Raw genomic sequence first — 21,956 nt, 5'->3', positions numbered from 1 at the left:
CTTTCGGTCATTTGCTCTCGGAGCAATAACTGTTGAAAGTCAAAATTTCACCATTTTCGAAGAGTAATATATCCCTGATAAAGTGACCGACCCAGTCAGTTAAGATTGATTCTAGACGCGGTTAGTAAGCTCTTTCGAATGACGAAAAAAACATTTGAAAAAGTTCTTTTATGTTACATTTTTAGAGAAGTTACTTTTTCCGCTACCCTCGGTGAAATTCGGTCACTTCTGTACCCTTCTGGTAGCTTTATTTCAAACTTATTTTTCGCTGATATTGTAGCCTGAGGAATAAGCTTTTCAACGATACCAAACATGCCATACTTGATCCCCAACAAGTACTGTTCATGATTCAGTTTTTCAATCGAAGTCACTCTACTCGCAAATCTGAAGCCCTCGAAAACGAAATTATTAAATTTCAAGATAATATTACAATTGAATGTCTTTTACTCAATTATGTGTATGGTACCGACTCAGAGAGTCATTAAAGTCCACTTCTTTTCAAAAAAATCTTTAAATTTAATAATTTCGTTTTCGAGGGCTCCAGATTTTCGAGTAGACTGACTTCGATTGAAAACTGAATCATCAACAGTACTTGTTGGGGATCAAGTATGGCATGTTTGGTATCGTTGAAAAGCTTATTCCTCAGGATATAATATTAGGGGCAAATAATTTTGAAACAAGGCTACCAGAAAGGTACAGAAGTGGCCAAATTTCACCGAGGGTAGCAGAAAAAGTAACTTCTCTGAAAATGTAACATAAAAGAACTTTTTCAAATTTTTTTTTTTCGTCATTCGAAAGAGCTTACTAACCGCGTCTAGAATCAATCTTAACTGGCTGGGTCGGTCACTTTGTCAGGGATATATTACTCTTTGAAAATGGTGAAATTTTGACTTTCAACAGTTATTGCTCCGAGAGCAAATGACCGAAAGCAATGTTTTTTACACAGAAGATATTAGAATTGTTCCCTCTACCGATCCCCATTAAAATTTGTGATCAGGCTGTGTCTGACTGCTCGTGGTAGCGCATCCACTGGTTCTCAGAAACGGCTCAGGGGTTCGGGCTAATTTTTTCCTGTGTGATGTTCTTGTCCATCACTCATTATAAATATGAAAAAAAAATTATTGGTGGTCGGCGGTCCCTATTTAATCTCGTTTCAAACCAACCGTATTTGGCAAGTTCAAGTCCCGCTGAATCAACAAAATTCACACAAGAACAAATTCCATTAGTTTGCAGTTTGGACCATGGAAATGTAGTACAAATCCCACAAAAACGAGAGGAAAATTTTAGGCTTCACACTTTTGCGTTATTGAAATTATATTGCACAGTTTGAAAAGTGTGTGCCCAGATGTGCTATGTTAACAAAAATGTTACATTTTCTGGTGCAAATCATAACGTTTTTAACCATTATGTCTTTGTGAGACCCTTATGTTCGACATTGTGTTTGTTCATTCCTGCTACAAAGTGCTAAATCAATCTCGTTGTTATGCATACTAGACGAATGACATGAAACGGTAAGAGAAACCCTTATTTGAATTGGAACCTATCGCCGTATTATCATCGAAATCTAGCCGCTAACGCAGCATTCAGATTGATTTTTACGATCACACCCAACAAGACTGTAGGTACTGGCGCTATTAGCATGTCTAAAAATTCAAAATGGAACGAATGCCATTTATTATCGACAACGACCACAAAAAAAGCAATGAGCTCGGGTTAGCAAGATTTTATATCACAAAATTGTACGTTAAAGCTAATGAAGTACAAGATTTTCTCATATTAAATCGAACTATGGAAAATGTTTCATGAACGATCGATCTAGATCTTCCTTCCAATTTGTTGGCAATTTATTTCAATAGAGCAAAGGATGGCGATCGGCTGTCATAACTTTCTGTAGGACATAATATCGTCAGCATTTTACAAAATCACTTCATTTCACTGACATCAAATCGTTTTTTATTTGCTGTGGTTTCGTTTACATCTACGACTTTGTTCGGGAAATAAAGGAATCAATAGTAGTTGCCGTGACGGTAGTCCCACGTAGTGAATACATCGGACATCATTGACATAATTTTGTCCACATGCAAGCCTTTTCGAATGATCACCGGACACGGAATGATATTACGTTCACCTTTCTGCTCGGGCACTAGCTTCCCGTTTTCATCCACCATTGATACCATAACTCCCTGCTCGTAGCGGCTTTCTTCTGATTCGTTGGGTTGAATGGATTTCACATAATCATCAGCTGCGACGATCAAGTCAGCATGACGCTCAATACGATCACCAATATCTTTCACTTGACCACGATTGCTTTTTCCTGACGGATTCGCTGAGCTGGCAAGTGACAATTTTCCATATTTTTCCCACATCACTTTCGTTAGTTCTTCTGTCGGAACACCGAACCTGATCACAAAGCAGCTAGTCTTACGATGGTCCATGATCAATTTTTCAGAGCCGTCGTCAGGAATCCGTGCTAGGGCTTCTTGTTTCCATGGTAGGATGCAACCAAGGAGCACATCTTTATCCCAATGTTGCTGATACAGCGCGTCAATTTCCGGGTTCAGTTGTGCTAGTTCTCTCAGTTGATCTAGAGAACCGCATGGTACAACGGCCGGTTTGTTTCGGTTGCGTTCCTTCGCGTTAAACTTGCGTTCCAGACCTTTAGCATCGGAAGTAACGACGACATAGCCCACTTTGGTTGGACAGACGATCATACCACCATTCGCTGACAAGATTTCAACTGCCTCCGGCTGCAAGCCACCGTTCCAGTTAACCGTTTTATCAGTCATTGCAAGTTTTTTTTACCGGAAAATCTTTTTTGATAAAGATGAAAATCGTAAATTGAGTAAATCAATTGATTTCGTAATTTTTCACCGAGTGAAGTACCTTAGTCTTGTTGGACACAGATGACACATAACTAACTTGTATTGTGACAACTTGTCATTCACGAAGCCATAACCTCAACCACCAAATCGCAAAAGTTCGAAAAACGCATAATACTCACGCCTCACGATTTTCGAACTTTCGAACCCGGGAATTTTTTGACATTAATTGCGAATAATGTTGAGGCCAAGAACAATACAAAATTCTACGAAACTGTCGAGGGTCTACACGGAAAATTAGTTGATTCACTTAAAACTCGAATCAAAAACAAGGGAAGGAAATTGTGGTAAATCTATTGCACCCTTCTGTCACTACAGATGTATTCCACTCGACGAATTGATACTAAACTTAATTCAAGATAAGTTTTTCCTTTTCGTGGGTTTTGCTTAGTTCCATAGTTTTATTCGTTCCACAAGCATGGAAAACGATGTGGCACGAATAGAACTGTAGAACGATAAGCTAAGTTTGGCTCGCTGCCTTGACGAAAGTGTGTGTTTGATGGATATACGAAAATTTGTTAAGGCCAGGCTAAGGCTACTTACATCGCAATGTAAACCGCCTTAACCTGGCCTTAAATATTCGATTCGTTCCACAAAAGTTATCCCTTGTGTATATAACTCACTTGGCTGTAAAGTTCTATAAAATAATCGAAATCTACATTCCCTAGTTTGAATTCGAGTTTCTCCATTCAATGGTTTGTAAAACGCTTACTATGCAGACGTTGCACAAATAGTTGCACAGGCAATTGGAAGTAAAGAATCGACAATAAATATTTTACGCTGAGCGAATACTTTTTGTCAACCGCTTCAAAATGAGTATTTCGTTTCATTCATTACATTAAACGTTGTCCAGTATGCAGTAGTACGATCAACAAAACGATGAATGTGTTAGCAGTAGATGTGAAATGAAAACCATAACCGCCTTAACCACATTAAGATTAAGATAGGACAGGAAGGATTGTAGAGAGAGCTGATCGAAATATTTGAGATATTTTTGTAAAGTTGAAAAGTTTATCGTAACGAAACAAAATCAAACATTTCTCACGGACATCGTTGCGTCCGGAAAATATGCAGGTAAACTAAAACCAGGACGATTGCACACAAAGCTTAAATTAGACTAACAATAACAAAATGTTTTGCGCTTAATGGTAACTGTTTCTTTTAAGCATAGGCGACACTACCGCCGTTATATGTACTTCGTTGAATTTTATAAAAAAAGGGAAACAAACAAAAAATCAAACAAACAAATGGCATGGAAATACAAAATTCTTAATTCCTAAATCGAAAATGATTTTGCTTAAGAGTGATATCGCCAAATCTTCAGGTGATTGGGAAACAAGCGGTCTCCGATTTTAATGAGTGATAGCTCGTTGGATTCGTCTTTCAATAAGGGATGTGACCCACCCCTAACTAAAGGTGTTATTATAAAGCTCATGAAAAGTAGTTGCTTTCGCACTAATTTATTTTACCGGAAACGGATACACATTTAAAGCAAAACGTTTCCGCTAAAACGTAATTTTTAAGATTACCGCCGTCATTTTATTTCTACTGGGTCATCTCTTCTGCAACTCACGTCCCACCAAATGACAATATTGTTGTTTGTTTACATGATTGGTCATAATTTTTTTTTCATAATTTTGGTTGCTTCGACGAATATTTTAAGTCAACCGATAAGTGAACTGTTAAAAACAACACAAGAAGCACATTTCCTCACAAAATCTGAATTAAATCACACCGAAATCACCGAAATTATGACATTTTCACAACAAACACTACATTTTTGTGTTGGCGATTTGACGTTTGAAAAACTATAATCATGTTCCGATGAACGACTTTTACGATGATTTTCTTCGTTAAACCATATTTGACTAAGTTCAAGGTGGATGTGATTTGGGTGTGAAATTGAGTGGGAAGTGCTATTTTCATAGATTTTCTTTTTGTAAAATCTTTTAAATGAGACAATATTTTGAGGATGCCCGATGTACGAGTTTCTTATTTTTCGTATTTCTATTGATATTTGACAAGAAATCGCGAATAAAATCGATAAGTCCCTCCCTTATTAGACGATACAAAATTACTCACGTAGAACTGTTCCAGACGCTGTTCTGGCAGTTGGGCCCTCAGACAGAAGGAAAAAAGCTACATTTTGGCAACAACTTTTTTTTCAAGACTTCTGTAGGCTTGCAGCCCAAAAGTACTGGATTCATTTATATGTGCAACGATAGTGGGTGAGGCCAGCTACAACACCCCATACTCAGCTCCGTGGTACATCGAAGCTGCAGAAAAGGCGGACTCTCCGAACATTCACTATATTTCTAGTCATAACTCTAGTGGATCAACTAGCACCAAGCGGTGCGTATACTCCACCTGTAGGTCTTTTCAAGGCCGACAATCGTACAACATTACAACAATTTAAAATAATTTTTTCTTGAGTTATTGCCGAAAAACTGTTTTCGGTACCCTCTGACATGTCTTCACTTTTGAGAGCTTTTCAAAGAAAACAATTTTTTTAAAGAAAGAGTGAAAGACACGTGTTTCCTAGAATTGAAAGACGAATCCAACGAGCTATCACTCATTAAAATCGGAGACCGCTTGTTTCCAAAGTTAAAAAAATCACCTGAAGATTTGGCGATATCACTCTTAATTTATCGATGAGTGGGTGAGTATGTGAAAACATATCCTAATTTCTAATTCGATTTTTCTGCGCGTTAAAAATGATCTCAGTCGTCAAAAATGGTTTGATGATTTTCCTTTTCTTTTCTTTTTTTTTCCTTTCAACTGATGAATCGCACACATCTAATATACTTCCGTCAACGAAAACACAACAATCCTACATTTCGTTGGTCTTACTAGGCAAATTATCACTGCTATCGTCGGACGTAACGATGCATATTGGAACATTTGGAGCATTTTGATCCTAAACCAAGATGGAAAATTGAAAAACAAAAAGAAAATTTAGAATTTTAAAAAGGCAAAGGAGATTTTAATGTTCGGGGCTGAAGCGTTAGTGGAACTGCTAGTTAATTGTTAACAGAAAAATCACAGACAATCTCTTTCTTTGGTCGTTATTTTTTTGTTACTTTTGGTTTGACATTTTACCCATCACACATGCATGTATATTAGTTTGGCATCAGACAGTAAGTTGCGTTAAAACTAAGTAGAGTTACTCCTGAATGAGAAGATGTTTTATTGCCGTAACTTTTCATCTATGGTTTATATGCGATTATGACCATTGTTTAACGTTTGAATAACGTGTTTGCGACGTTTTACAAGCACAGGAAAGCGTTATCAAATTTCAGCCAAAGTTTCAGTTGATTTTGAGCTGATTCACTCATACAAACAAAACTGGCTTTGTGTATTTATACGATTCTACCACTACCACGCGCAATAGTGTACTGCTAAATCCGTGTCCATTTTTGTTTAAATGATTGAACCAGCTGAAAAAAGGCTGAAGCAAACTTAGGACCTTAAATTACATACTAGACCATCTGTTACCGAAAGCTCAAAGACACAATAAACGATGAACTCAAGTTAACGTCGTATTATAAAGACAAACTTTATGTTAAAACAAATGAAGTAAAAGATTTTCAATCGATCCATCCGATGAAAATTCTAAGATCAAGAGAAGTAATAGATTTGAACGATTGTAGAGGTAAACGACCGGGAAAGAAAATGTGAAAAGAAATCATGGTTCAGTGTTACGGCCTAACCTCACTTCTTCTAATTTATTGATTTATTCCGTTCGGCTTGAATATTAACAAAATCAACCGAATCGATGGTTCATGATGTGATGTGCCTGAATAAATTGTGTTTATTATACTAGCATAATATCAGAAGACGCAATAGCGAACAAACGAAAAATTAGTGAGCCAATAGACAACTCAGCAATGGATTCTCAAATTTGGGAAGTTTGGTGGGAACAGTTAGGATAGAGGAAAATATTTTCCAAAAAAAAATATTCCGAAAAAATCAAAAAAGAGTCTTGCATTTCTGGAGGCATTTTGAACCCTAAACCCTACTTTGAAGAACTATCACAGCTCAACTGCTCAACTATCTTAGCTCAACTATCATCGAATGACTTGGTTAAATAAAATTGTTGGATTCCAGGAATTACGTCTAGTTAACGAGTTATAATTCAATTACAGTTTGATCATAGTGAACGATTTACTCTGTTTGTAAGTCTTCTCCATTAAAGATCATTTTTCTAAACGTGCAAGTTTTCCTTCGGAATAAGTGGAAAACCAACAGGTTATGGGCCCAGGATACGAAGGGGAAGAATAAAGGAAGAATCAGTTTCGGTTAGAGAATAAAATTGTGAAACTAAATTTGAGAAGGACAATGCCAACGAACATGTACAAGAAATTGGAATATGGAAGACTGACTTGCAAAATTGGTTTGAAATTGAAATGTACGAACTTAGGAATGCAGTTCGGGAAGTTCGATGCGGAAATGACGTCGGGAAGTTTGATATCGAAGTTACTTCGGGAATTTGATCTGGAAGTTAGATCGGAAATGCTCATGCCATAATTGAGTTGTATATGGATTCGCAGACTGTATCCAGACCGTTATCAATGGTGTTGGGAGTGGCGAATGCTATGGTCCAGTTGATATACGTGCGGAAACCGGAGTTGTACGGACTCAAAGAATTGGAAGTGATAGAAGCAATCGACAACAAACAATTAGAAGTAGGGTAGAAGGAATTAGAACGAATGGGAACACATGGAAATAGAAAGAATCGGTAGTAGGGTAGGAATCGATCTATTGGAAATGGAAGGAAGCGGTAGAAGGAATTGACCGCATGGAATTGGAAGGAAGCAGAAGAAGGAATTGACCGTATGCAAATGGAAGGAAATTGAAATTTATGGAAATGGAATATGGAAGAAAATAGAACCCGAAAGAAAATGGAACGTGGAAGGAAATAGAATATTGGCACGGACAACCGCAACTGACCTGGACAAGAATATATAATACATGAATGGAATAGAGATAGGAATATTCGTACTCCGAAGTTGGTTCGAGAATTCGATGTGTACTGGAGTGTGTCCAGTTTTTTTAAGAGGGTGGGAACAAATCAATGTCATTAAATTTCTTTGCGATTGCATTAATTGAATTAATTGAATTAATTGAGTTGAGTAGGCTGGGTGAAAAGTGAGAGGTTGTGCGGTTTTTTGCTCCTTCTTGATTTTAGTTTTTTCTGCTGGTTTTCGCGTTAATTATTGTTCTGTTGTGGTGAGGATTGCGTGTTGGGTTGAGTGCGTGAACTGTGTTTTTTCTGTGTTTGTGCGGGAAAGAGGTTGGTGATTTTGTGTTTTTCCTTCGCTTGCGGCCGGTCGCCATTTTGATTGAGAAGTTCGCGTGAAAAATGGACGTCAAGTGCAAACGATAAGAATGCGCTATGAGAGCATCGCAGCCCAAGCATCAGTGGAGCGACCGTTGGAGGTCCATTGACGATATGAGACCGTTGGAGGTCCCCGTGGTGATCAAAAATGGTCTGGATTATTGAATTGTGTGCAACTGTTTCCCGTGACGTGGACCCTGGATTTTCCAGCGTTTGCATTTTGGTTGTCCTTTTGTGACTTAAGAGGGTAACAGGGGCACGCTGAAATTGTGGCCTGCGTTTGTGCGTTTCGAGGTTTTTGATCGCTGGTAACTCTTTACATGGTTCTTTTTTGGGAAGAGTGGAGACATGGAGACATGTACGGGTGTGTCGGTTTTGAATAGAGAATGTGATTGTCTGTGGGGGATTCATGTGCTTTGAGACAAGTGTGCCTATATCCCGAATTTGCGTCAAAGGTACACTTTTCTTAGAGCGCATGAATTTTCCACGGACAGTCGTATTTTTGTTCGGGGCTGGCGCATCTGTGCTCGGAGCTATGTTTTTTTGCTTTTTTCGGGAAGGACTCCTGTGGGGGTTGTCAGCGTTGAGGTTGGAGTTTAGTAGCTAGTCCAGCCAAGGCTGATCGACGCGGTTGTTGTTCCTACTGGGTCGGTAGAGTAGGATGAGTCGCGTGCGTTTAAATCAGGGCGGTTACTGAGTACTTGTTGAAGTGCGCAGAGATCGGATGAAAGTGCAGGAAGAACGTCGTCAAGTCGCGCAGGTTGGAAGAGACGAACAGACGGCGATAACAAGAAACATGACAATGGCGGTGAGCCAAGTGTGTGGTAAGTACACTGGCGATAGAGGTAATTCGACTAACTATATTGACTGATTGAAAAATTGCATTTGTAGCTAGTCCGACTGTCAGACCGAGCGGCGGCAGTTGTTGTTAGTTACCTCTGTAGCATACAGAGGTATATAAGTTCTAGCAACTTGAGTGGCGGCCCAGCGCTGCAGACCTTAGACTGGCCTGGGGAATTCTAGATAGACAACCAGGACAGTCTCTGGACAGCTTGGATGGTCGAAAAGTAACAGGAAAACGCAACATGCTTTTCCCTTACTGTTCTAAGAGAGCCTGACTGGGACCAGGGCCTGGTCCCCAGCTCAAGATGTGAAGTCTGAGTCTGAGTCTGATTGCATTAATTGAATTAAGGGGGTGTGTTGGATTCCAGGAATTGCGTCTAGTTAACGAGTTGTAATTCAATTAAAGTTTGATCATAGTGAACGATTTACTCTGTTTGTAAGTCTTCTCCATTAAAGATCATTTTTCTAAACGTGCGAGTCTTCCTTCGGAATAAGTGGAAAACCAACAAAAATTACCCCCTGACTGCGGTGCCATGTTAGAAATTGAGCTCATAAATGTTGTAACGAATGGAACTCTATTTTCCTAACCTCTTCCAACAAAAACTCGTGTGTCTGATGATGCCCCAAGTGAAAAAAATGATCGGCAAATGAGGATTCAGGATCCATTCTCTTCTATTCAGAGTCATATCGCCAAGACTTCAGGTGATTGGGGAACAAGCGGTCTCCGATTTTAATGAGTGATAGCTCGTTGGATTCGTCTTTCAATTCTAGGAAACACGTATCTTTCACTTTTTCTAAAAAAAATTGGTTTTCTGTGAAAAGCGTTCAAAAGTGAAGACATGTCAGAGGGTACCGAAAACAGTTTTTCGACAATAACTCAAGAAAAAATTATTTTAAATTGTTGTAATGTTGTACGAATGTCGGCCTTGGAAAGACCTACAGATAGAGTATACGCACTGCTTGGTGCGAGTAGATCCACGAGAGTTACGACTAAAAATGTAGTGAATGTTCGGAGAATCCGCCTTCTCTGCAGCTTCGATGTTCCACGGAACTGAGTATGGGGTGTTTTAGCTGGCCTCACCCACTATCGTTGCACATATAAATGAATCCAGTACTTTTGGGCTGCAAGCCTACAGAAGTCTTGAAACAAAAGTTGGTGCCAAAATGTAGATTTTTTCCTTCTGTCTGAGGGCCCAACTGCCAGAACAGCATCTGGAACGGTTCTACGTGAGTAATTTTGTATCGTCTACTATTCCCTTACCGTATACGCTTCACTTTGACTCGACTATAGGTCGTTACAACATATCCAGTGTTAGTAATTCTTGTGAAAAATTATTAAATTTTTCTCGGAGGATTTTAGTCAAATAAAGTGTTAGCGTATAGCAAATGACCTCAGGAGTCCGGAACAGTAATTAGTTTTTCAATTGGACCAATATTTGCTACGCGACAGGAGTTTGGAAAAGTGGGAGCAAACGGTTTTCCAAACTCCTGTCACGTAGCAAATATTGGTCCAATTGAAAAACTAATTACTGTTCCGGACTCCTGAGGTCATTTGTTATACGCTAACACTTTATTTGATTAAAATCCTGCGAGAAAACTTTAATGATTTTTCTCTTGATATTACTAATAGTGGATCTGATATATTCGCGACATAGCGAAGCGTTTTTCTATTGATAAGGTAAAAGAATATTTGACGATAAAAAATGACTGCCGTAGTACCGTTCCAGATGCTGTTCCAGCTGTAGAGCACTCAGAAAGAAGGAAAAAATCTACATTTTGGCACCAACTTTTTTTCCAACACTTCTGTAGGCTTGCAGCCCAAAGGTACTGGGTTCATTTATATGTGCAACGATAGTGGGTGAGGCCAACTACAACACCCCATACTCAGATCCGCGGAACAACGAAGCTGCAGAGAAGGAGTACTCTCCGAACATTCACTATATTTTTAGTCATAACTCTCGTGGATAAGCACGCACCAAGCAGTGCGTATACTCTATCTGTAGATCTTTCCAAGGCCGACATTCGTACAACATTACAACAATTTAAAATAATTTTTTCTTGAGTTATTGTCGAAAAACTGTTTTCGGTACCCTCTGACATGTGATCACTTTTGAACACTTTTCACAGAAAACAAATTTTTTTTAGAAAAAGTGAAAGATACGTGTTTCCTAGAATTGAAAGACGAATCCAACGAGCTATCACTCATTAAAATCGGAGACCGCTTGTTCCCCAATCACCTGAAGTCTTGGCGATATGACTCTTCACATTAAAGTCGATCGAAATGACAGACGAGATTCTCGAATTACATCTGTTCGATCATTTTTCCACTCGGGATGTGTGCACAGATGAACGGTGTTTTCGAAATGACTGCATGAAAGTGAGGACTTCGGTAAAATATTTTTTTTTGTTTCTCTGAATTAATAAACGCGTACGAATCACAACAAACACAAACAAAATCGTCTAACTAATAAGATTCATGTGCAATTCCATTAATAGACAAAACCAAAAGACAGACAATCAATTTCCCCGGTTTTTTTTTAGATTTCTTTTCCTCTCTCGATTAACTCACCTCATTGCGCTGACTTCCGGATGGCTTTTCCTCTTCCTCCGTAACGCTAATGTAATGTGGACGTTCGTACGACAGCGATATTGGCTCATCTTCTTCGGTAATGCTAATATTGCGTTCTTTGTAGCTACCCCGTGTATGAATGGACAGTCCCGAATCAACCATGTCTCGATTTGCATTGTCAACAGCATCGGTTTGTGCAAATGAATCGATCAAATTCTGTGGAATCGCTGACGCGACAATGGCTGGTTGTTGTTGTTGTTGCTGGTGTGATTTTTCAGCTGAAACGGAATCGTTGGACCGTATGGTGGCGTCAATTGATTGGACAATTTTTAGCGTCTTACTGTCATGACGTTCACGTTTCGGGCAACACTTTCCCTCGCATTTAGCTGGTGATCGAGGTCGAACTTTCACTCGATAGAATTTGGTTCCCACTGAGACTTTGTATCGATTCTCGTTCTTCTTAGCATGGCAGTACTCTTTGTCGGTGACGATGCCGAGTGCATGACATAATGGTGGCTCCCTTTCGGGTGGTACCGTTAAATTCAATGCTTCATGGCTGTCGGCGTGCAGGAAAAATAGAACTGGATTATCCTGCAAGAAAAGAAGGAATCCGATGAATATCTGACGTTCTTACTGCTGTCCCAGCCGTAATTACTTGAACAATTGTAAATTGTCGATGAGATCCATTCCAAACGATCAACACGTGATCACCACGGGTGCACGAGTCAATGCAAATAAAGTGCCGCTGACAGTAGCTCCGAAGACGAGACGATGAGCTGGATGAAGGACTCACAAGTTCTCGGGTGGAAGTCGTCAGAACACTGTACATTCAAATCGAAAAAAATGTTTTTATTTCTGTGTTTAACACCACGGTGGGCGAGACAGTCAATGATTTCAAAATTGTTACCTTCGATCCACAGTTACTGATGCCTCCATGTCCCGTCTACTTCGCTCTGCTTTCAATTCGTTTTCTAATTTTTGCTTTTCCAACTGCATCGCATCTAATTGAGCTCGTAACATCGACATCTGTTTACCCGTTTCATCCGAATCGGCCAAATTTTGAATCGTTCCTTTGTACCGCATATTCTCACGCGCTAGCACGTCCATACGCTCACGCATCGTATCCAATTGACGTTCCTTCTCATCCAGAATCCGTTTGAACATATCCTGACTGGATGTGGGTGATTTCGGCGAACTGGTGCCGAACGAAAACTTCGGTATGGAGCCGTGGATTTCGATGGCATCGGGTCGTTCGATTTTCTCCAGACTCGTTTCGGATGGCGAACGGTCCATAGTGGCCATCAATTTGAAGCGGCAACGCAGCGACTCAATTTCGGTTTTGTGCTCCCGATGTAACTTATCTCTAATTTCATTCACAGCCTTTTGTTTATCGGCGAGCACCTGATTCGCTTGTGCTTCCATTTCGGCGATCCGATTGGTCATCTCGTCAATCGATTTTCGCAAGTCTTCTTTGTCTTTATCGTGCTCGGCTACAAGTCGTTTATGCATTTCTTCCAGACGACTTTTGTCGCTGGTCAACGCATCGATTTCCTCGACCTTCGTATTCAAATACTTCTTTATGTCATTCAATTCCAGTTCATGGTCGACGGTCAGCCGATTGATGGCTTCCCGTTCGCGATTCTGTGCTTCGTCTTTGATTTTGTCCCACGTCTCAGCGATTTTCTCGAATTGATGTTCCAGCGCCTGTTTACCAGAATCGGAATCTTTTTTGATGTTGGACAGTTGCTCACGAAGCAGACCAACGGCATTTCGACACACACTGTGCATAGAATGGAGTAATCCTCGTAGACGTTCCACTTCTAGGCGTGTACTGCCCAGATTTTCCTAGGGATATGAAACGAAAATTGTTATTAGTTGATGCGGACGTGCGGATGATTAAGTTGATTGACTGTCGTTTTGAAGATGAAATCAAATTAAAGAAATCATAAAATGATTAGCAACAAACTGCCGCGAAATTGGGATATTTCTCTCCACTGATGGCCACCACAATTATTTTAAATCTTCAGTAATGTGAGAGCAATAGAAACTGAAGAATAGGGAGGAGGTCTTGTCGTTTGCGACGTTTCTAACGATACTTTGGGAACACAAAATTTGTTTTGTAGATTTTCCCTTACAATATAAACGGGATTAAAAACGTAAAAATGCACATGGGGAGGTGCGGGAAATAAGGAAAAGTGGGAAAAGATGTAGTTTTTCTTGCTGCTGTTGTATGTACAAACCAGATTTTCTTTAAAATTTAAGATTTTGTTTTGTCTTGTCAATACCTTTCATTTGACAATTCGATCGGCAAATACGCCGACTGTTTTGAGACCCAACGTAAAAAAATTAGAAGTTGTTTACCTCTGTTTTGCGTGCCCACCTAACTTTCTAGCGTAAAAACATTGTCGCGACTCATCGGGAAGCAGGGGCGCCGACTTCTAAGGACAAGCGAGGCTCGGGCACCACTACTCGAATGATGAGCACCACTACATCTTTCCAGTTTTACTTAAAAGAGCACCACAACTACCAGATTCGCTTGTTGTATGAGCACCACTACTCCCAAACACAAGTCGGCGTCTCTGTCGGGAAGTGCTCCAAAACAGCAACAGAAGTTTGGGGTCAAGTTCTCGGAACAGTTTCACTAGTTTTTCGAGAATATCTACGGATGCTTTCGGTGAAAAGTCGTGTGCAATATATCAAATGAAAGGTATTGACGAAACGAATATTTTAGCTTAAGGTAAATCTGGGCGGCCAATTAATACCTATTGGCGAGAATGCAAGCAAAACAGCATATTTCCCTACTTTTCCTACACTTCCCGCACCTCCCCAACAACCCAGAGACCATCTGCATTGAGATGTATAATGGGTGTCTCGACCCATTCGACGTAACGTCGAATTGCAATCTTTGGAAACGTGTTCATCAACGGATTTCACTCACTGCCCGATCGACACGATATAATCCAAACCGCACTAAAAATTTTCGATACAAAGACAGCGCTGTGTCCCGCATGCCTGTCCACATTTCTTACTTTGATAATGACGAAGAAAACTCAAAAGTGTGATGAAACTGTCAACTGAATGAAATCAAACGGAAAAAGCAAAACGAAAATCAAAATACAAAAATTTTGATTATTTTAAGTAAATTTGATGCAATACCTGCAACAAATGTATGACCGCACCATTGGCATCATCACAATGATTAATTAACTGCTCGTTAACGAGATTGTAACGATGTTTTCGACCATCGTGTGACGCATTGTCGCTGTTTCGTAAATCGTCGGAACTAGTGTCATACTTGAGCTGTCCGTCCTGCGCTTCACTATCGGTCAGACTTGACGGCAACGATTCGTCAATGTAAAATTCCGAGTGAATGAATTCGCCGTCAATTGGACTTGGATCATTTTGGTGCGGATAAATGGTGGACGTTATTGCGTTCGGACAGTAATTGTGGTGGCCGGCAGTGGAAGATACATCATCCGAACTTGCGTCGGATGATCGGTAAATGCATTTTTTCGGAATGACGTCGGGTGAATGAATTTCGGGAATGGATGGAAGTGTGTCGGATATGGGCTTTTGTGATATGGGTAGACGAGGCGGTTTTTTCGGCGGAATTTTGTTAGTTACAGGACCGAGAATCGAATAATAACTCAACGGTCGTTTGGTTGAGTCGGAATGTTCAATGTGACTAGTGTGTAATCGCACCTCGGTTATCGTTTCCACATGTCGCGTAGCTATCTCTAACGTTGATGTACTCATCGAGGCAGTTTCTGGCGGTTGTGTCACATCTGTTGTTGATGTACTGACTTGACGTCGTTCTATCTGGCCCACTTGCTCGAATTCCTCGGTATCGGTCTCCGAATCACACCCGCTGTAAAATTAATGAAAAAAAAAAGTTCGTGCATCGACGACACCACTTGAATCATATGCATTTCGCTTACTCTTTGACATTCTTTTCCAATGGATTTTTATCCTTCCCTGTTTGAATCGAATTCCCGCTCGTTTGCATAAAGAATTGTATCACAGCACTTAGGTCTGGAAGTGGTATTTTTGATGTCACTTCTGGTAAACACGTAGAGAGCACATCGAGGTCTGGAAACGAGAAATTTTTTATCGAAAATTGACGAATGAAAAGAGGATCGACAAACCGTTTTGTGTTAAATTAGGCAATCCTGAGTCAAAAATCGATGGCGCTTGTATAGCATAAGTTGGTGGCATGTCGTTCGTACCCGAAAATAATGAATTTAGAAAATGTCCTTCGAATGAAGCACAAAAGTCTTGTCGTCTCATAACTTCCTCATCGTAAATCGAAACTAACCGAGAAGCTAAATCGGAAGCCCACTGAAATATGGATGGATGGATCAGTAAAGCGTTGCGTGTGTGTTTAGTCGTCGATTTACTTACAATTAAAAAATTGGTTGAAAATTGTCTACGTCTCACCACTTCCGTTACAGCCGTAACGTACATGCTGGGCGCATGATGAATTTGCTCGATGATGATTAAATGACGTTGAACGCGTCGCAAGCAACGATGATAGAAAAGCAATTGATTATCTAAGTCACTCATACGATTCTCTATTTGAACTATAAACTTAAGTCGCTGCATTAGATTAACGCCCAATTCCTCTTTGGCCGTTGAAACACGCCGACGAATGTCACGGATGTCCAAGTGGTTCTTCAACATGACATTCAGTTGACTAGAATGCGATTCACACAAGTCGGGCAAAATCGATGCGTCGCCCAAATTGTTCGCTCGGATCTGATTCTGCTGGAAGGCCGTGGCCAGTTCGTTCTGATCTTGGGTCTTCTTTTTCGCCTCAAACATCAGACGATCTAAGCCTTCGAGACGCGATTTCAATCCTTTGACCTCCTTGATATCTTCCTGCAAGTCAAGAAAAAGTGAAAAACTAATCCAAGGCCAATGGAAAAGTCGATTTTTTGTTAGTTCGTTCATACCATTGTTGCTGATGAAATGATGTTTTCCACATTCGTTTTTAGCGACGTAATGACTTCTTGGTCAATTTTTTTCAATCCTTTCACACAACTTTCGGCCATACTCTGCAACGTGGCCTGATTCTCTTTCGCCGATATCCAATTCAGCAATGTCAATCCGCGGGCCTTCTGTTGTTCGCTGATTTCCATTTCATCGTTTGACGGCTCTTCGGTATCCAGCTGTTCACTATTCAATCTACTTCTACTACTTGGACGTTCCGTACTATCTGCTGCCGATGACGATTCATTTTCCTCGTAAATGTCGTCGAATCCATGAAATCCTTGCGATGCATCCGACATCAGGCCGGGTAAAATGGGAATTCGCGACAGTTTCTCCAAATCTTCGCTGAAACTGCTTAGAAACTCATTGTACTCGGTTTGCCGCGATAAATGTTGATCGAATGACCGATAAAAATCTTCACAGCGTTGCCGAAACTCATCAGTCAGGTCTTCCATGTTGGCGATTACAGCAGCCCCTTTTAACAGTAAAAATATAAAATCCGATTTCGTCTACAACGTGGGATTATGAAACTTACATCCTTGCTGCTGTAAGTGCTGTTCGTATACTAACGTTTCGCATATTTTAATCTCCTCTTTTGCTCGCTCGTGAATTTTTTGCGCAAGCTGGGCACGATTGTACACTGTACTATAGTTGGCAGGCAGATTTAGTGAGCGCTTTACTTGTTCTTTGAAGTCATCTGTTTAAAAAAAAAGAAGCAAAATTGCATTAGGGTCAACGTGTATCGGTAATCGGAATAGGATGTCTTGCCAGTAAACTAGAACACAACCGTGAAGCACGAACACTCGAAATTCAGACCGTTCACAAACGTTCTTTTCATAAGTTTCATTACGATAATTGGATGGTACTCTGATTGTATGCTATTGCACTACTTTTATATACTATCTCGCATGCAAACAGCGACCCACCCACCCACTTTAGATATAAAGTTTTTTTATTAGTTCTTGGGCGCGCCATTGATTGATTCATTTATTAATTCATAGTGAGCTGTAGCAGTTAACTATTCGTATATTTACAACAACGCTACGTCTTCTGGTGGAGGATCCCTGGCTTCCTAAACTTTCGACATTTCTAATTTCCACAAAGGTAAATGATCCAGATGCTAATCGAATCACAGACTTCTACTAAATCGTGTGGGGTGTGTGTGATTGTTGATGTAAAGTGTCCATTCTTCCAAAAAGGCCAATTTACCCTTGGCACCCCACAAAGAATTTGGAGTGAGAGAACACATGAAAAGTTTATTGATTCGCCAAACCGCTAAGGGCGGTACTGTTGATGTGATTATGAAGATTCAACTATTGATTTTCGCTTTTATTTTCCTTCAACTCATCAAGTTGATATTAATAACACCGAAACGGTCATGATGAATGGCTCATCGAATGACAAGTAGGAATTTATGTAGAGCAACTCGTATGTTGAAACAGTTTCGTACTTGGCTTGAAAAATTCACAGAAACATGTTAGAGTTAGGGTCTCGTAAATCAGTTACCGGAATGATATTACTTGATTCACTGCTTGCTTCTTGAACAAAGTGATTTTGAACTGTGGTGTACAGGCTGTTGCCGCGATGAGAAGTGTGCAAAGTATTGTGGTTGCCATAAAATCGATAAAAAGATTCTCTCTTCCTAATTTGTAATTTTATACACAAAGACAACGGCCCGATAACTGCTTGTGATCTAAAGTATTCTCTAGTTAGAAAGGAATAAATTTTCACTTACAGCACCCTGCAAAAATGAAATTTTCGCAAGAGGCATACCGTTCACACTTGCGATAATATTCACTTTCGCAGGTCTTCGCAAGTAAAATACCTTACGCAATTGTATGGCGGTTGTTATTTTGCCACGATGGATTATAGTCCTCGTCTTCGGCTCTGGCTACAAACCTCCCTATCGGCAAAATAAAAATCTCCAAACAAGGACGTAATGTACTATTATTGCCTGCTACATGCGAAAATGATCCATTACATGATTAAACGTGAATTACTTTACTTGAATACGTGAATGAACTTTCGCATGGGGAGGCAATACATGAAACTACACTGGATGTTGCTACGAAATTCATTAATTCTAAAACAGCCTGTTTTTCGACCAGTGTAATATTGTCTACCTCGCTTGTCGATAACCTGTCAACTAGGGCGTTTCGAATTTTGAGAATTTTAAGGGTCGCGATAGCCTGTGTGCGGAAAACGTAGATCATTGAAGTCCAGGCATATGGTTGATGGATCCGAAGGTGCCCGGGAAGAAGTCCCCCCGGACGACTTTAACTTTCAAATGGTCATAACTCGGAAAGTTGAGAGTATTTCTGAAAACAATGTTCTAGCAGGATGTAGAGCGTTAAAAACTCTACAAAACTGCCAAAGAAACCGATGGTCCAAAAGGTGTGTCTGTCGAGGTTTTCTAACATCGAAAGTTCGACATTTTGGTTTTTGACTTTTATTTCCTGAGAGACAAATTATTAACTTTAGCTTTTGGCATGAGGTTGTAGAGGAGGTCGAGTACTACCAGTACACTAGGCATTGTCCCGGTCGGCGATCCATCCGAAACCACTTTTTCAACATTTTTGAATGGACTTTTTAAGTGTACCCACGTCGCCCACGAAGCCAGTGCAGACAATGTAACCGGTGTTGCTGAGTCGAGGTAACCTTGACCAGTAAGTGCGCATAATATTCCATAACAGTAGCTGAACTCTTTTACAAAATATTTAAGAATTCGGTGTAGCACATTTTGTACTACCAAATCTGAGAAAATGAAATTTGTGAGAAAAACAACAAATAATCGTTTTAATTAGTTATTTGACCCACGAACAGTAGTAAGAAGTCGATTTCGTTGCAAATACACATTTTTCGATATTTTTACAAAAGGTTGAACTTCGTGGTATACCGTGTCAATATAATGTGCTACATCGAGATCCCAAATATTTTGTAAAAGAGTTCAGCTACTGTTACGGAATATTATGTGCACTTACTGGCCAAGGTTACCTCGACTCAGCAACACCGGTTACAGTGTCTGCACTGGCTTCGTGGGCGACGTGGGTACACTTAAAAAGTTCATTCATTAATGTTGAAAAAGTGGTTTCGGATGGATCGCCGACCGGGACAATGCCTAGTGTACTGGTAGTACTCGACCTCCTCTACAACCTCATGCCAAAAGCTAAAGTTAATAATTTGTCTCTCAGGAAATAAAAGTCAAAAACGAAAATGTCGAACTTTCGATGTTAGAAAACCTCGACAGACACACCTTTTGGACCATCGGTTTCTTTGGCAGTTTTGTAGAGTTTTTGAACTTTCGATGTTAGAAAACCTCGACAGACACACCTTTTGGACCATCGGTTTCTTTGGCAGTTTTGTAGAGTTTTTAACGCTCTACATCCTGCTAGAACATTGTTTTCAGAAATACTCTCAACTTTCCGAGTTATGACCATTTGAAAGTTAAAGTCGTCCGGGGGGACTTCTTCCCGGGCACCTTCGGATCCATCAACCATATGCCTGGAATTAGTTTTCAATGATCTACGTTTTCCACACACAGGCTATCTCGGCCCTTAAAATTCTAAAAATTCGATACGCCCTACTGTCAACCAACCGAAGGTTGTTGCTCAAAAAACACGCCTGTGAGTTTGCTTTCATCACAAAATTGTTACCTCATGTAATGAACTACTTTCGCAGCATCCAATGTAACCTACTGTTACCACCACATTCCTTTCCCCCTCCTGCATTAACATCAAAGCATTTACCCTTGAAAAATATTATTCAGTTTTTGTCGAACGAAATTTGTATTCATCAAGTGTAAGGCATGAAGTGCTATTAAATAGATGGATTAGAAAGGAATTAGATAAGCTAAACAGGGAAATAGATGGAAATGCGATATGCGACGAAAGTAGATGTAAATTTTACGACTTTTATCTTGTATGTTTAACATTTTCTGCTCTGCAACGCAAGTACTATAAAGTTAAATCAAATAACAGTCGATGAACAGAGTACTATGTATAGCTGTAGGATTTCGCAGATTTTTGTGTGAATATTCCGAAGAAGAAACCATTTTGCTTTCACTCCCAACTCTCCCAACCCCCTAACACTGTGGATTTACTTAGATTTGACCTCCTGGAGTACGTCGCAAAATGCCCAAGCAAAAGTGGTAACAGTTAATCCATACGATAAAAACAAATGTAAATGTTAAATGTGGTTGAATCACCTCATCGTACGATAAAATAATGATAATTTGATAAATAAATTATTCTTGAAACAAATTAAATGAAAATGTAAAAGGGAAATGCCGTCAAAGACAGTCAACAATCATAACAACTGATCAATAAATAATTTTCTTTTAAAATATAAATGATTTACAGGCTGTCAACACGTCCACCGTGTCTGGTGTGGGTTAAACTTTCAGTTTCTAATCCATAAGTAATTAGAAATCATAATATTCAATTCGTCGCATATGACAAGAGAGTAAGTAAAAAAAAAACCACACGCTGCTTGCGTCAGACATATTCTATTTTCAAGTTAAGAATTATCGATCTTCAGCTCGAAACAAAAACAAAACAAACAAAAAAACTAGGCAAACAACAAAATACGATAGGATAAATAGAATTTTATTTGGAACTGTTGCCATCACAGCATACGAGGTGTACAAATGTATGCAGGACAATCTAGAGATAGAGAGATTGAATTCATTGAATTATAGCCAAGCACAAGTGCAAACATAATTTAGATTGTGAGTGTGTGTGGACGAAAAGGGTAAGGTCATTCGTTGTCTGAGTTAAATTTAGACGACATTCGTTTTTCGTTTTTCGTTTTTTTTTTCAAGGGTAATTTATATGAATTAGGTTTGGAGAAAGAGAAACTGGGGTTGATTTATTCGATGGAAAGGTCTTAGATGGCAAACGCTTCAATTAATCGACGGACAATGCAAGCATATACGTGATCGCTTTTTCGCTTCAAACTTGTTCTATGGAAAGGGACTATTATTGAGAAAACTTTTTCCCAATTTTTTCTTGAATTATCCAAATTTTTACTAGGTTTTCCGTAGTTTTCCCAAATTATATTCTTGGCGAAATTTAGAACAATTCGGGAAGATGTTTTTCCAAACATAGTCCCTGTCCATAGAGCGATCACGTATATGCATGCATCGTCCGTCGATTAATTGAAGTGTTTGGCGTGTAAAGACTTTTCCATCGAATAAATCAGCCATCAGATAAGTGTAGGCTATAGGGCCTATTTTCGTGGAAATGGTTCTTGAAAATTCTTGAACGTTTTGAAAATCTATGCAAATTTTTGAACTGAGAAATTCTGAATTCTTGAAAATAGGCCCTGCATTAGTATGCCG

The 21,956-nt window shown here is 39.7% G+C and overlaps 2 protein-coding genes across 8 annotated transcripts in view; both read right to left on the bottom strand.

Annotated features, from left to right (window-relative positions):
* LOC119072818 (RB1-inducible coiled-coil protein 1) overlaps positions 1-21,956 on the bottom strand; it is a 54,635-nt gene that overhangs the window by 3,766 nt on the left and 28,913 nt on the right. For 4 of the 7 annotated variants that reach the window (XM_037178117.1, XM_037178118.1, XM_037178116.1 and 1 more), the window contains 10 exons: positions 17,154-17,315; positions 16,582-17,093; positions 16,031-16,507; positions 15,775-15,967; positions 15,568-15,718; positions 15,332-15,497; positions 12,537-13,474; positions 12,285-12,450; positions 11,971-12,220; positions 11,630-11,907 (listed from right to left, as the gene is read on the bottom strand). In XM_037178117.1, coding sequence (XP_037034012.1) covers positions 11,630-11,907; positions 11,971-12,220; positions 12,285-12,450; positions 12,537-13,474; positions 15,332-15,497; positions 15,568-15,718; positions 15,775-15,967; positions 16,031-16,507; positions 16,582-17,093; positions 17,154-17,315 — 3,293 coding nt within the window. Of the gene's footprint in view, positions 1-5,647; positions 5,797-11,629; positions 11,908-11,970; positions 12,221-12,284; positions 12,451-12,536; positions 13,475-15,331; positions 15,498-15,567; positions 15,719-15,774; positions 15,968-16,030; positions 16,508-16,581; positions 17,094-17,153; positions 17,316-21,956 lie in introns of those variants that run through there. The other 3 variants (XM_037178113.1, XM_037178114.1, XM_037178115.1) reach the window with 1 other exon arrangement.
* On the bottom strand, positions 1,573-4,174 carry LOC119072822. The gene is made up of 2 exons (XM_037178123.1): positions 2,884-4,174; positions 1,573-2,810 (listed from the first exon to the last, which is right to left on the bottom strand). The coding sequence occupies exon 2, from the start codon at positions 2,784-2,786 to the stop codon at positions 2,007-2,009; it is 780 nt and encodes a 259-aa protein (XP_037034018.1). The 5' UTR covers positions 2,787-2,810; positions 2,884-4,174; the 3' UTR covers positions 1,573-2,006.

This window comes from Bradysia coprophila (genome assembly GCF_014529535.1).
Source record: "Bradysia coprophila strain Holo2 chromosome IV unlocalized genomic scaffold, BU_Bcop_v1 contig_84, whole genome shotgun sequence".
In the NCBI taxonomy this organism is placed as follows: Eukaryota; Metazoa; Arthropoda; class Insecta; order Diptera; family Sciaridae; genus Bradysia; species Bradysia coprophila.
The sequence above is the reverse complement of the archived record's forward strand: the minus strand, read 5'-3'. Positions and strand labels throughout refer to the sequence as shown.